The sequence below is a fragment of the Colletotrichum fructicola genome (genome assembly GCF_000319635.2).
Source record: "Colletotrichum fructicola Nara gc5 chromosome Unknown KSG_Nara_v1_contig03, whole genome shotgun sequence".
NCBI lineage: Eukaryota > Fungi > Ascomycota > Sordariomycetes > Glomerellales > Glomerellaceae > Colletotrichum > Colletotrichum fructicola.
Genome location: NW_027094053.1, coordinates 4931796 through 4945578, shown reverse-complemented (window position 1 = coordinate 4945578; position 13783 = coordinate 4931796). Strand labels below are relative to the sequence as shown.

At 55.8% G+C, this 13783-nt stretch overlaps 2 protein-coding genes across 2 annotated transcripts; both read right to left on the bottom strand.

The window, feature by feature from the left end:
* Positions 1-3114: 3114 nt before the first annotated feature.
* Positions 3115-4013, bottom strand: stcU-1 (Versicolorin reductase; the record flags this gene model as incomplete). The annotated part of the gene is made up of 2 exons (XM_032036100.1): positions 3115-3149; positions 3212-4013. The coding sequence occupies 2 exons, from the start codon at positions 4011-4013 to the stop codon at positions 3115-3117; spliced, it is 837 nt and encodes a 278-aa protein (XP_031892748.1).
* Positions 4014-10020: 6007 nt separating this feature from the next.
* TRY5-3 (Transcriptional regulator of form adherence 5) lies at positions 10021-13152 on the bottom strand (the record flags this gene model as incomplete). Its single annotated transcript, XM_032036066.1, has 4 exons — positions 10021-11334; positions 11394-12912; positions 12967-13021; positions 13083-13152. The coding sequence occupies 4 exons, from the start codon at positions 13150-13152 to the stop codon at positions 10021-10023; spliced, it is 2958 nt and encodes a 985-aa protein (XP_031892745.1).
* Between the last annotated feature and the right edge of the window lie 631 nt (positions 13153-13783).

Below are 13783 nucleotides of genomic sequence, written 5' to 3'. Positions count from 1 at the left end.
GTACGCATGTCCTTTTCGCCCGACTGTGGGTATGCTGACTCTCGCCGCCCAACACTTGACTTCGAAAGCCTTTGCATCTGGTAAACTTGCCTTGCATTTTGCGACAGGCAACCCTTGGTAACCCCCACCTGACTCCAGCGAACCAGCAAATGCCCCATCACACCATCCTGACGTGCCATCCCAAAGAGGCTCTGTCGCATTCAATAATTTGACTTTGGCGCTCTTTCACGGGGACTTGCTAGCTCCTATCCGGGACTTCAGCTGCGATAGCACAGCAACATCGCAGCCACGACCTCCAAAACACCGACGCCTGCTTCAATTCAGCTGCACTCCGCTAGATAACGATGTCCACGTCTTTCGAACCCCTCCAAAGGCGCCCGAAGAGCCCGGGGCTTGTGCCGCTTTCCAAAGTTTGGCCGCTCCCTTGTCCTGCGGGGTGCATGCGATGGGCAGCAAGGCTGACTTGCGGGATGTAGCTGACCAGCAATTCGTCTGGTTCGTCCGATTCGTGTGTTCGGAGTGAGCCCTGTCATCGACACTTTTCCGCGCCGTTTGGCAATTATCTGGTGGCGTTACCTCACATCAAGTCTTGCACGCTCTTCCGTATCGAGAGGCGTTTTGGCTGTTCGGCAAGCAACATACTGCCGCTACGTATGATTGCATTGCCTCTGCAACCGCTGTTCGGGAGTCGGGATGACGTTACTGCCCGTGTCATGTGGCTTGATTAACAGTGAAGCTTTGGGATTGTTCACTCGGACATACACCATGACTTCCTTTGCAAAAGCTGGATCCTCGGCATAATCGCAAATGATTGCCGACATACTCCCCTCCATACTTGCAGTTCGCTTTGATTCGCTAAAACTCTATTATCACTTGTGTTTTTCCATCTAGCACAGGCAGCAATATTGGCGACGATCTTCTCATCTATCTTTGGGACGCTTCAATTGTCATCTTACAAAGCTCCCAGGGGTTGCGGTGCTCTCATGTATGTCAGAGTACCATGGCATTAGCTGCCAGCGGGCGATGGCGGACGATGTACCCAGACCCACGTCATGATAAGGTGCAGGGGTCTCCCTCCAGGTGCATCCGCAGTAGATATCCGCTGTCAAGAGGGATCTTTGGCAAATGGTGTGACTGCTGGGGGCCAGCCGCACCGTGGGCCTCAGCAGCTCTGCTTACGGTCATCAGGCCAGCAAATCAGCGTCACTTCGCGCGTCTGCAAAGTAATACGGGCGTTGGGAAACAAACGGCGCGGCATACTGGTACGACAATGAACAATAACCGCTGGGAACCCCCCGGGCACTGGGGCGATGCCCGGCCAGACGGTGCCGGGTGTGCAGCGCCGATCCTCGATTGCAGCTGTCATGTGAGCAATCAGCTCTGCAGAGGGCTGCAATGTCGAAAATCCACGGCGGCCGCAATCGTCGCGTCATGGACGTGTTCAGACCCAACCATGCGCCGGCCATGCTGCGGGATTCCAGGGTTCAAGGGCCTGCCCAAAATGGCAACAAATCTGGTGGTAGCGTTGCGGGCGGGCTGGATGGAACGGTAAGATCGGAGGATCCGCACAGCCGGATGAAGCCCTACGGAACTGCGTGGCCAGTGGAGCCCCGGACCCGGGATTTGAGACTTCATTTGCCGGCCTCCCGGGCTGTGGCCGGACACCCTCCGTACACGGACCTATCGTCGCCAGTCATAAGGGATTTACCTTCTTCCCAACGCAGGAGCTGGTCAACGTGTATGGCACCGGCACTTCTGAACACACGTTGCCGACTGGATTCGGGATTCCTTGGGTGTCAGAATCTTAGTTCCTTAGCTAGGCGCACCGTCAGACTGAATGGTACGACTCTGACGGCTACACTCCCACAAGTGCGCGGCTCTCGCGATGCCTCATAGGGCAGACCAGACGCAGAGCCGGGATCATATCTTGAAGCTCGATGCCCGGCGTCAGCACTGGCGGATGCGCAGCCGGCCGCTAACCCGCTAGTCAGCAAACACCACGTTGGAGGGCGGGTGGCTAGTGGCCAATCTGCGGCGAGCACAGCAAACATCTAGAAGCCTCCTTCTTTGAATTTCAGCATCCTTTGTTGACGGCTGAAGTTCCATCGCCGCGGAGATGGGAATCCTTCGTGTTTCGAGATGATTATGGTGTCGTTGTATCTAGCTTTGGGGGCTGAGTCAAGAGCCAACACCGCACGACCGCTACCTTACTCCGACAGCTCTTGCTTCTCAACGGCTATATCGGTCGCGACGTCGGCGTTGTTACTGACCTGGTCCCTGGCGGCATGGTAGGAGCTCTGTGGCACGGTGGGTTTTCACAAGCTTCTTGCGTCATTCTCAACGGCCAATAGCTGAGCTGTTCTCACGAATCTGACCGAGTTCGACGACGCGGTTGGGTCCTAGGTATCAGGGACTTGCGCTATTAACGGCGAGGAACTGGGGAAAGAGGACATCTTTTGGCCGATAGCCTAAACACTTACCATCCATCACATTCCAAACAGCCTGGGCCACGGCTCCCAGAGGCGCGAAGGAGCTCGCGGGCCACCGGGTAGCTAATCTATGCCAGCCACAGCCGTTGATGTCGTGCATTCCCTCGAATTATTTACGGCAACGACCATATCCATGTCAGTTGTTGAGGCTGATATGATGCCACCAAATTATGTCGGCGTCAGGCTGAGATGGCTTGCCGTGGGATGCACGAGGCGCATCAGCGATGACACCGGGCTCACCGAGAATCGCAACACCATACCAACCATAATCATAATAGTGGCCAGTCTGACATTAACGAAGTATTACCGGATAAGGTTCAAAGGAGTCAGTTGCGACTTCTCAACACGGCACTATTAGTCAGAACAGACATGAGGTGTTGCACCGAACTCGGATGGCGAATGGCTACCCGCTAGTCGTGATTTCAATGTCTCGTTATTTCTACATACGCCTAACCTAGACACATGGTGAGATTTCCATCTCTCTTTATACCACTCATTAACCGACCCAGACCTAGACCGTTGGGATCGCCAGACGTCCGGCTCGCCTTGCGACCCGATGCATTAAGAAGTCACGAGAACAGCCCCGCGCGGATGGAGCTGCCGTGGGCTTGGAGCGTGATGGCATTTAGCAGCCGCCACCGGTGACCTTGATAACTTGGCCTATTTGATGTTGATTAGCACGTTTGTCTTCATCGTCGTGATTCAGGGCTAGAGTAACATACCGTTGATCCACTCGCAGTCGGAGTGGCACAGAGAGGCGACGACCTTGCCAATGTCGGCGGGGACACCGACACGCTTGAGGGGGTTCATGTTGGCCAGGCCCTGATCGATGATCTCGATGGGCATGCCCTTGTAGCCGTTGGGGACGTAGTGCCACGAGTTCTCGTCGTACATGTCGGTCTTGACACCACCGGGGGCGATGGCGTTGACGGTGATGCCCTTGGCGCCGCAGTCGACGGCGAAGGCGCGGGTGAAGCCCTCGACGGCGGCCTTGGAGCCGGCGTACAGGGCGTGGTTGGGGATGCCGCCCATGACGGCGGCGATGGAGGAGGTGAGGAGGATGCGGCCGCCGCGCCCGCAGTGCTTCAGGCCCTGCTGGGCGACGAAGAACTGGCCGCGGGTGTTGAGGTCGAAGATGTCCTGGTAGAGCTCCTCGGTGACGTCCTCCTCGGGGCACCAGACCTCCTTGCCCGAGTTGGAGATGACGAAGTCCATGCGGCCGAAGTGGGCGACGGCGCGGTCGAAGAGGTCGACGACCTCCTTGGGCTTGGAGATGTTGGCCTTGAGGGCGACGGCCTTGGCGCCCATCTTCTGGATCTCGGCGACGACCTCCTCGGCGGCGCCGGCGGAGGAGCCGTAGTTGACGACGACGTTGGCGCCGCGCTTGCCGAGCTCGAGGGCGATGCCGCGTCCGATACCGCGGCCGGCGCCGGTGATCAGGGCGACCTTGCCGACAAAGGGGCGGGCGGGGTCGGCGGCGCCGGCCTGCTGGGCGGAGGTGTTGAAGTCGGCGGAGGGAGCCATTTTGTGTGTAAGAAGCAGCAAACGGTCTGGTTTAGTCTTTGATTAGAGGAAAGGGGGTTTATAAGAACTGAAGGAATGTCAAGAGGATGTTTGAGGATGGGGAGAGAGAGAGAGGTAGAGAGCAGGATGCTTGAAGGCTCCGACGAAGGATAGTTATATACGGGCCCTTTTTGGGCACATCTTCACAAGTGACGCTGGGTGAGAAGCGCAAAAGGGCGAGCACCGAGACGCATGTCCGTCCGGGCGGGGCGCCGCACCTCCGCCCGGGTAGCGAAACACCTTGCATTGGGGGTGGGCTCATACTAGGATCGGGCCCCGGGGGAAAGAAGGACACTTAGCAGCAGCTGCAAAAAAAGGGCGCGACAGCCAGCCAGACAGACGAAGAATAGGAGCTAAGGCTGGGTCAACGGTGCGGATTTAGAAGGGGAGGTCCACGCGTTTTCGCGGCGCTGGCGAGAGGATTGTCAAAGTCCGGCGTCTTTCACGACGCCACTGCGGGAGCGTTCACGCCCATCGCCATGGCACTTGCTCAGGGCTGCAGTCTGCGGGCGACCCTTCTTTTGCGATGCCTGTGTGTCTGCAGGATGGCTAAATTGAGCGTCGGCTACTATCTTGTCTGTTGAATGGCCAACCAAAGTCTGCTGAAACTCTGCTTGGAGCAGAATTGGTTTTAGTGGGATGCAATTACCATGTGTTTGTCTCCAGGAGCGAGAGCTTACAATAGGGGCCCGGGTAGCTCAGCTAGTTACCTATTCGGAGCTGGTCTACGCCCGGAGTAAGGGGCGCCGGAGCAGCAGTTGGAATACTCCAACTCCGGATACACCCATTCCAACTCATCCTCCTAGAGCTCGTTTCTTTTTCGAGAAACCCCCCAAAAGAGCGCGAGCCACTTACGACGTTCGGTTGCCATGGTCACTTTGTCTACGTTACCAGACATGGCGATAGGCGCTTCAACTGAGCCGAACCGCACTGTCGAAGCGGTAGCGTCGCGTCTAAGGTAGCGGGCAGAGCTAGCCACCGGGTACCTTGGAGACCAACGTCAGGGCGAGGGCGCGCGGCGTCAGGGACTCACACTCGGTGGCCCCACCCCGGCCGTCCCTCTCCGCGAAGGGGCCCTGCCCCCGCCCCCAACGGAGGTCCGGTTGCCTGTCCAGGGGCAGGTGTATGGCGTCCAAATCCACAGAACTGCAAATCCCGTGACTTTGGCAACGGCTGTCCGTCAAATGTGTCTTGATTGTCTGAGTCGCGTCGATTGCCTTAAGCGCGAAGACACGAACGTCTGCGGCTGGGAGCTTGGTTCGGGAGTTCGTGCCGTCCGAGATGGGCGAGATGTTGGGCTCCCCTTAGTCAGCGGCCAGACATATGGCCAAGTATACGATTATGTAATTCTTGAATACTCTTCTTTCAAAGAAATTCAATTTTCTTGGATGTGTAGTTCAAATGATTATTATACAATAGACTCTTGGTATTCGGGTGATTGGATCTTTTGGGAAAGTCTGGGTTTCTTGAAGGTCAACTGTGCGCCACCATGAAGATGCTTCCTCCTGGACTGTGTTGAAGACCACATTCACTACTAATAGATGGTTGACGCAATTCTGGATGACATGTCAAATTTGACAGTCGTTTGACTGTTTTGTGAATGAAACGGCCGAAAGGCGACTAGCGAGTCCTCTTGGTCTCGACCTCCTGTTCTGACGTCGGCCTCATAACATCAATCTACCCCTGAACAGTGTAAAAGCCAGGAGAAGGTAGAGATGATCGTGTTCGTCAAGACTCGAGCCTCAAAACGGCCTCCATACAAACAAAGCTCCATGCAGCTTGTTCGTCCCAAGAAGCAACGCATCTCCCACGGATCATTCCATCACATCTCGCGTCCCGAGCTGTCGGGAGACGAACTCGCCGCCGACGAAAAGGCGAACTGCGGCGTGTAGGACAAGCAGCGCAGGGTCGGTCATCTCACAGCTGTCTTAGCGCCCAGACGCGCGTTGCCGCTGCCAAATCTTGTCTTTTTCTGTGCGCCGGGTCGCAGATCCGGAACATGCAAGATGGGCGGCGCATCGACCCTGCCTCGGCCTCGGCTTCAACTTCGACGGGCCGAGGTGATTTTCGTCGCCAAGAAAACAGCAGAGAGGCTTGTACTTGGCTTCGTACGACAAGCTTGACGTGTTTTACCTATTACCCATGTCGATAAGGGGGATAGGCCAGGAGCTATGGCGGAGAGTTTGATAGACACTTGGGCTGGGCCCTGCACCGAGACATCCCACCTGCGACTTGAGGTTTTCCAATCGGGTTGATAGACTGAACTTGTGCTCATGTTGGGCAGAAAATAAGAGCCAACATTGAGAACGAATGGCTGTCCGAAAACCCATCATTATCCATCAGACAAGTCATCGGTGATTCAGCCAAGAACGATCGGGACGCGATCACGATCTTTGTGCCCATTGCAGGCCTGCGGGAACCATCTTCTCGAAGACAGCCGTATCCGTGTTCTATTGGCTGTGCTATAGGGCCTAGGATTTATCGTCGCTCAGCGGACCGTCCCTAGCACGTCTGCGTCATGGGTATAAGTAAACATGCAGCTGGCCCACCCTCTCCCGTAGAACTGGTGGCCCTTCGCCAGCCCTAGAACAACTTTGTCTCGTTCGGGCAGTCAGTTCGGGGCCCTATACTTCCTTTGATATTGGAGGAAGAACGGGCTCGTGCCGATATTGCCAACGGTCCCAGTCTGTAAGAACGGCGGATTCAGACGCTGCTTGAACCATCTCGTATTCCGTTCAGATTAATCACCAACCGAACCCGTCGCTATCGCTTTCGAAACCTCACAAGAGTGTAAGTCGCGGCCCATCCGTCGGCTCCGAGATCCCTCTGTCGACGGCCCCGTGACGTTCACCAACATCCTCCACACGCATCATGTGCCAGCCAAAGTCGCAGAATATGAAAGCATCCCGAGAAAACAACACAACACCACGACTCGAACCACCACCCACGGGGGTCAAGGAGGACCATGGTGATCTTCAACAAGGACAGCGTCGGTGAGCAGAAAGAGCAAAAGAGACTTCTCATCAAGCTTAAAAGGCCCTTCCCGCGGTACGCCCCCACCCTCTCGGTGTGTAGGGCCGCGCCAACCGCCCGTCACCGAACACGTCGCGAAACCGTCCAATCGTCTAACACCGAATGCGAGGGACGCAACGTTTCCTTGCTGTCTGCCGTTCTCCGGACGACCCTACTCGTCCATCCGGCAAGATGTGGGCCCCGCTCCCCTCTCCTCTCCCCGCCCTTTGGCCCTTGTACCCTGGAAGAACAACTGTGAACACAGGAACGCGAGAGTCCTGCCTCCGCCCTCCGTCCCCTTGGCTGGTTGGTGCGTGCTTTTGTTTCCCTGGCCCTCTCTCTCCCCGCTTTGCCGAGTTCGTAACGTCAAACCCGAACTACACCAACCTGGAAGACATCGGACGAAGATGCCACACACAGGGCGGGATGTACGTTTCCCCCTGGTGTTCCCTGAAAGTCCTTCCCGCCAGCACCGGAGTTTAAATCCGGACCAGGTCCAACCTCGGGCCGGACAATTCCTCCTGCCCGCTGCCCATCCTAGCTATTTGCCGCGGGTGAGGTCGTCTCTTATCAAGAGACAACCCAGACACACACACACACACACACACACACCTCTGTACTAACTTTGTCAAGTCACCCTTCACGTCAAAAAAGACTCTGTCAAAACACTTCGGGTTTGTCATGGGAAGCAACGCGCCCACCACCAATCCATCCATCCACCCATCCCCCCCCGTCAAGTCAAGTTTATACGGAAAAGCCGACCTACGCGCGCCGCCGCCCTGTATATCATGAATCTTATTCTCCTTCCCCTTACCGCATCTTACGCCACTATCCAAAAAAGACGGGACGAAATGATGCGGTTGCGGGCTGAAGACGGAGACCGCTCCTGGAACTGCCGCGCCGACATGCCTGAATCGAGAAACCAGAGCCACCTTTTACCTTCCTTTCCATCTTGTGAAACACACAAATTACTAAGAACCCCTTCGTAGTCGAACCACTCGAATCGGGGCTTTCTTCGGGGCGGCACACACACACACACACACACACGCACGCAGCATGCGTTCGTCGGTCTCGGGGTTCTCGGTGTGGGCGCTCTTGCCGTCTTGTGCGAGTGTATGTACATGTACTCATGTTTCTGACTGTGTAATTGTAAGGTAGGTGTAGGTTGTGTGACCGCTCTGCCGTGCAACCTCGACCAAAAAGACGCCGCTTACAATCCCGCCATCTCCCACGTTTACTGTCCATCTCCCGCTGTAAGCACCCGGCCGTCCCGGGACATCGCCAGGAGCACAGATGGCGTTGAGTAAACCCCATCTCCGCGCCCCGCGGTCATGTCCGCTCCGCTCGCTATGGAAGGCGAAAGAAACCAAACAAAAAAGCACAATGCAATAGTTGTCCCGGGCGCTCGCGCATGTCACGACCGTCAAAACGCCCAGACTCCTGCGGTGACGTCCACCTGCTGTCACATCCACACCTACCTCACCTTACCACACCACACCCACAGGCCCCCCGGTGCCTTGTCCAATGCTTGTCATGCGTGTCTGCTCTGCAGATCTCCCTTCTTTAGCTCCCGTCCCTCAGGCGCGCAAACAACGAGTCCCCAGTCTCGGGTGATGTTCCCCTCGTGGGCATCACCATGTTTGGTAGAAGGGGTGGACAACCCTTCACCTTGTCAACTGCTTGTATTTTTCCCCTTCCTAGGATGGCGGGAGTTGGCAGCGAACCAGGGGCCCCCTCCAACTTGCACCCCCCCTCGTCCCTTGAAGAGGCCCCGAATCCCGCGGCGTCCTTGTTCTGGCCCTCCCACCCGACCTCCCCGACACGTCCCAGCAGACTGGTTCGCAAGGACAGAAAACAAAAAAACGAGACACAGAAAAAAACGTCGGATGACTATTTCGCGCGCGGACTTGCCGATAATTTACCAAAAGGTTGGGCAGCAAGGACGGGGCGGCACATGAAGAAAAAAAGGGGCAAGTGGTGTGGTTCAACAAAGGACATCTTCCCTCCCTGCTCACCCATCTGCCGTTCCTCGGGAGGACTTTCTAGATCAAGTTTGCTAGAACAGGCTGTGCGGATTGAAGGCGAACAGAAACCGAGCATTTTCGCAATCCTTCACATGTTTTGGCTTCTGCGTTGCATGCCCTCGAAGCCATGAGAATCACGAGATTTAAGTTGCCCATCACGCATGTCACATGTCCCTCCCACTCGAGATTCCAAACGTCGACTTATGCGGTTTTCATCCCAACCCCCGCCGTCGGTTGCGATTGTGTGCAATGATGATTTTTGATCACGCCGCGCATGTGTAAGCCAGGCACGAAGAGGTGTACCACATGAGATTTTCCATGCGACAGACTTCATCCGCTGCGCCTATCACGGCACACAAACTGGTGATTTTATCGCTCACACGCGTCACTCATAGGGAAGACTGAATTTAACAAGTTAAAGCTTGTAGATTGGTGCAAATTGTTTTTTGCATCGACAACTAACATACATGATGCTTTCAGAAGTGAAGGCCCTCCCTTATCGTGACCAGTGGCCCGAGGTATCTATTTGATCCGAAGTTTCCCAAGCAAATACAATGGAAATGTTGAATCCTCAAATCAAACTTCGTCGTTGCGTTATCTGCAAAACGCCGCTAACCCTTAGTGTGTGTGTGTTTCCCCCTTTTCATCAGATGAGGCAATGCTTGCTTTGCAGAGGCCTGCATCGAGTTGGTTCCCCGAAAATGCGCGCAATGTGTGTCGTTAAGGCCGTAGACGCCAGTGAAGCAACAGAAGATTGTACAGGTGGGAAAGAAGTGAAAGCCCACCACCAACAAAAGTATCAACATGATCCATATATCCAGAGTGTATGTGTGAGACAAGATAGAAATGACATGAGAAGAATAGAAAAACACTTTTTGTATAGGGCATTAAAAGGAATGGATGGATGAAGTGTGAATGAAAGGAGTGACACCTCATGCGGTTGTGGTAGCACTGAGATCGGTGACGTTCCAGTTGTTGTTGAGGGTAATGAGCTTGCGCTTGATACCGTCGCCAATGCGGCAGGTAACACCTTCCTCGATGGACATGACACCGTATCCGATAACCTCGGATGGCTTGTCCAAGCCCATGGTGGTGCCGTCGCGGCGTGTGAGGACCGCCACACCATCTCCTCCGCTCCAGAGGTAAGAGATAACTGCCGGGTCCTCAGGCGTGACTTGGTCGATGGCAACGATGTTGCCGCTGCCGTGAGACTGTGAGCTTGTAGCCGCATTTGAGGCGCCAGCGCCGCTGAGCTGTTCGGGGCTCTGAGCCTGGTGTTGAGAGGCGGGGGAAGATGAGCCTGGGGCCTGAGAAGCCTGCTGCGCCTTTTGGAAGTTGGGGTCAAGGCGGGCGATGCTATCGGCCCAGAGAATGAGGGTGGCACGGTAGACACCAGCGGGCCACCAGCACGGGCGACGGTCGGCAGGCATAGAGCGCAGGAGGCGAAGGACTTGGCCGCTGTGGAAGATGGCCTCCTCGCGGTTGTAGACGCAGCGCTTGTGGCGCAGGCTAAGCTCCCAGTACGAGCCGTCAAAGCCGTCGCGGCGGGCGAGGCGCTCGATCTCGGGGAAATTTGTAACAGCATTGAGCGAGATGAGATGGTAGAGGACCAAGTTGCAGCGGGTGGTGCCGCAGTCGGGGTTGTTCTTGGACGCGACCATGGTGAGCTCGTACCATTTCTGCAAGAGTGCTTGGACCTCTTCGAGGCGAAGCATAGTGCTTGCCTTGGTGACAGTGCGCGAGGTTGCCCGGCGCGTAGAGAGGACGTCAGAGAAGCAGGAAAGCATCTGCCTCAAGTGGCAAAGCAGGCCCTGCAGAGGGTGGAGGAGAAGGCGAAGCTGCTGAGGAGACAGGCTGCCCTGGCGGCGGGAAAGGTTGTCGTGAATGAAGTCCTGGAAGAGCTCACACAATGAGGGAGTGAGGGACGGGCTGGAGAGCAACTGGGGGTTGACGTTGGCGGTGCAGCCGTAAAGGTTCTGCACGTTGGCAAACCATTGCTCAGAGTTTGAGGAGAGCCATAACGACTCGGGACTGGGCAGAGGGCACTGAAGATCCGTGATGGCTAGCTGAGGCGGGGTATCATGGAAGAGACTAAGCTCTTGGTCGGCCATAACCCAGTTGTAGACCAGCCTGTTCTGCATCTCGCGATGCAACCAGGCGCGCCATTGAAGTTCGGTGCTGGTGGTGCTGTTCAAGGTTGGGATCATTGATGGCTGGGGCTCCAACATGCCAGCGTGTCTCAGCATCTATGATCATGTCAGCATGTGCATACATTGGTTGATGAGAGAGGGCTGTGGCTGCTTACCGACAGATACATTCCCCTCTGTCCCATCGAGATATCCATCAACCACTTGTCGCCACTCCAAGCACCGAGCAAGGTGAAGAGAAGAGCGCATCGAAGGGCGATCGGGTCAGCTGAGAGCTCAACGTCCTTCTCGATGATGTCGAAGAGTGAAATGCGACAGGTTTCTGTCAGACCGGCGGCGAGATATCTGGCCTCGGCGCTCGGCACGTGCGACGCACCCTGTGCAATCATCAAGAGGACAAGCAGAGTTGACGCTTGGTTGTTGAGAAGCATCTCGTTAGGGTCGACGCATCCAGCGACGATGAGAGGGTAGTAGTAGTGGAGGCTACGGACGTAGCTGCGCAGGAAGTACTCCAGGATCTTAGTGGGAGGCAGGACGAGGAAGTTAAACTCGCTGGGGGTGGCGTAACCGGTCTTGGAGTACCCGTTGTTGAGGCCACTGCGATGGATCTCAAGCGCCTTTTGGAGGAACGACTGCGTGATGGCCAGCATCCGGTCGCGGGTGCGCGAGGTAAGAGGGACGACAGAAGCATCCGTCGCATCCCAATCGACATTCTCCAAGTACTTCTCCAGAGAGCTCCAGGTACTGTCTTCCTTCGACTTGCGCTCGAGGCACTCGAGGTGGACGATTGCGGTTCGCGGGCAAGTACCAGAGTAGATGGGGGGATTGCAGCGAGCGAGAGGCCATGAATCTTCGGCGGCGATAACAACCTCGAACTCAGGAATCATCGAGTCGTTCATCATCCCCATGACAGGCTCTGCCGGCTTCATTGTCGTGTCGAAGTCAGCAGTGGACATGATGCTGGTACTCCTGGTGTGAATGGATCCCCGCGATGACGAGGCGGTCATGGGCTCTGAAGCTGAGGTCGAGGACAAGTCGCTCAGCTCAGTGAAACTCGGCATCGTCATGTCAGGGCGCGAGATGGGCACCTGGTTGTACATGTCAAGCTCCAAGGGATACTCGGGCCACACCATCATGTCTTGGTAGTTGGTCTCGGGTGTGATGAAGTCGTTGTTGAGCTGCATGAACTCATCGAGGCCTTCGATCCTGCTGTGAGGTGAGGGGAACTCGTTGGGGCTGCTGTGTGATTGAGGAGGAGAGCTCTTCTTCATCTGTGCCTCGACCATGCGGGGGTCCATGGTCGTGATGGGCGATCCCGTCGACATCTTTCCTGGAGAATCTTGCTTGGGCAATGTCGGGTCCAGATCCATGAAGGCGACTGGCTGGGCTGGTGGTTGTTGAGGAACGGTGGGCATCATCTGTTGTTGGAATGCGGCGCTGGCCTGGGCGGCTCTGACGGCAGCCTTGGATGATCTCCTCGCGAATCTAGCTGCGCATGGCAGGTTCTTCTCTGCGCATCTCGAGCATGGTACTCTCTTATCGCAACCCGTCTTTGCGTTGGCGCAGTTCTGGCAGGCAATAGGTGTTCGGCCGGCCACGGTGGGAACACCACCGGGCAGAGGCTCCATGGGGTCTCGAGCCTCATGGTACGTTGAGTGATGTCTTTGGAGGAGGTCTCTGTTGCGTGGTAAGTGAGTGAGTGTTCACGCGGGGTTATCAGAAACCACTAACCGTCTGGCGAAGGAAAGCTGGCAAGCGCTGCAGCGATGAGGCTTGACATTGGTGTCTGGGAAAGTGAAGTCAGCCTGTGTTGCTTCCGTGGAGTGGAAGCGTGAGTGACGACGTACGGCTAGGGATGTGTCTCTCCAGGTGCTCCTTCCTGGTGAAGGACTTCCCGCAGTACGCGCAGAAAACCATTGTCACAGGTGTGTCTGGACAGTCGCAAGAGGCGATTGAGAGTCGAAGAGTTATACGAAGGATATCATCAAGCTCCAAACAGATGGCAGGGTATCTTGAGAGCGCTCAGATTGCGGTGGTTGAAGTGTGTGAACGGATCGTTGAGAGTAGGACTCGGGATGATGCGCACGTTTAGGTATGAGCTCGATCGAAGTGCCGAAGATTGGGCTGGTGTTTGGGTGAAGATGCAGATGAGAAGATTTGAAGAAGCAGGAGAGAAGGTAAGGGCTGAATAAGAATGGCCCGGTGGAATGGTCCAAGGTGTAAGGTTCGGTAAGGCAATGCTCGAGTGTGACGATGCTGATTAGGTTTCTGGACGAACTTGCATCCAAGATATTGTTGCCACCGAATGTGTGAGAAATTCGAACAAGTGATACGAAAGCAGAGTTCCTTCAGGATCCGACAACAAAAATGCAGGACGGGTGGACGGTTTTCAAATATATCACAGAAGCAAGTCGAGGACCCAAAGGAACGATGTATGGACCAGGGCCGGGCGTAGCGACAGGGGTTGCATAGGACCCGTCAGCTCGGCGAATACGGAAGCGGTCTGGGCATGGCATCAGCTACCCAGCAGAGTGGGAATAGCTTGGAT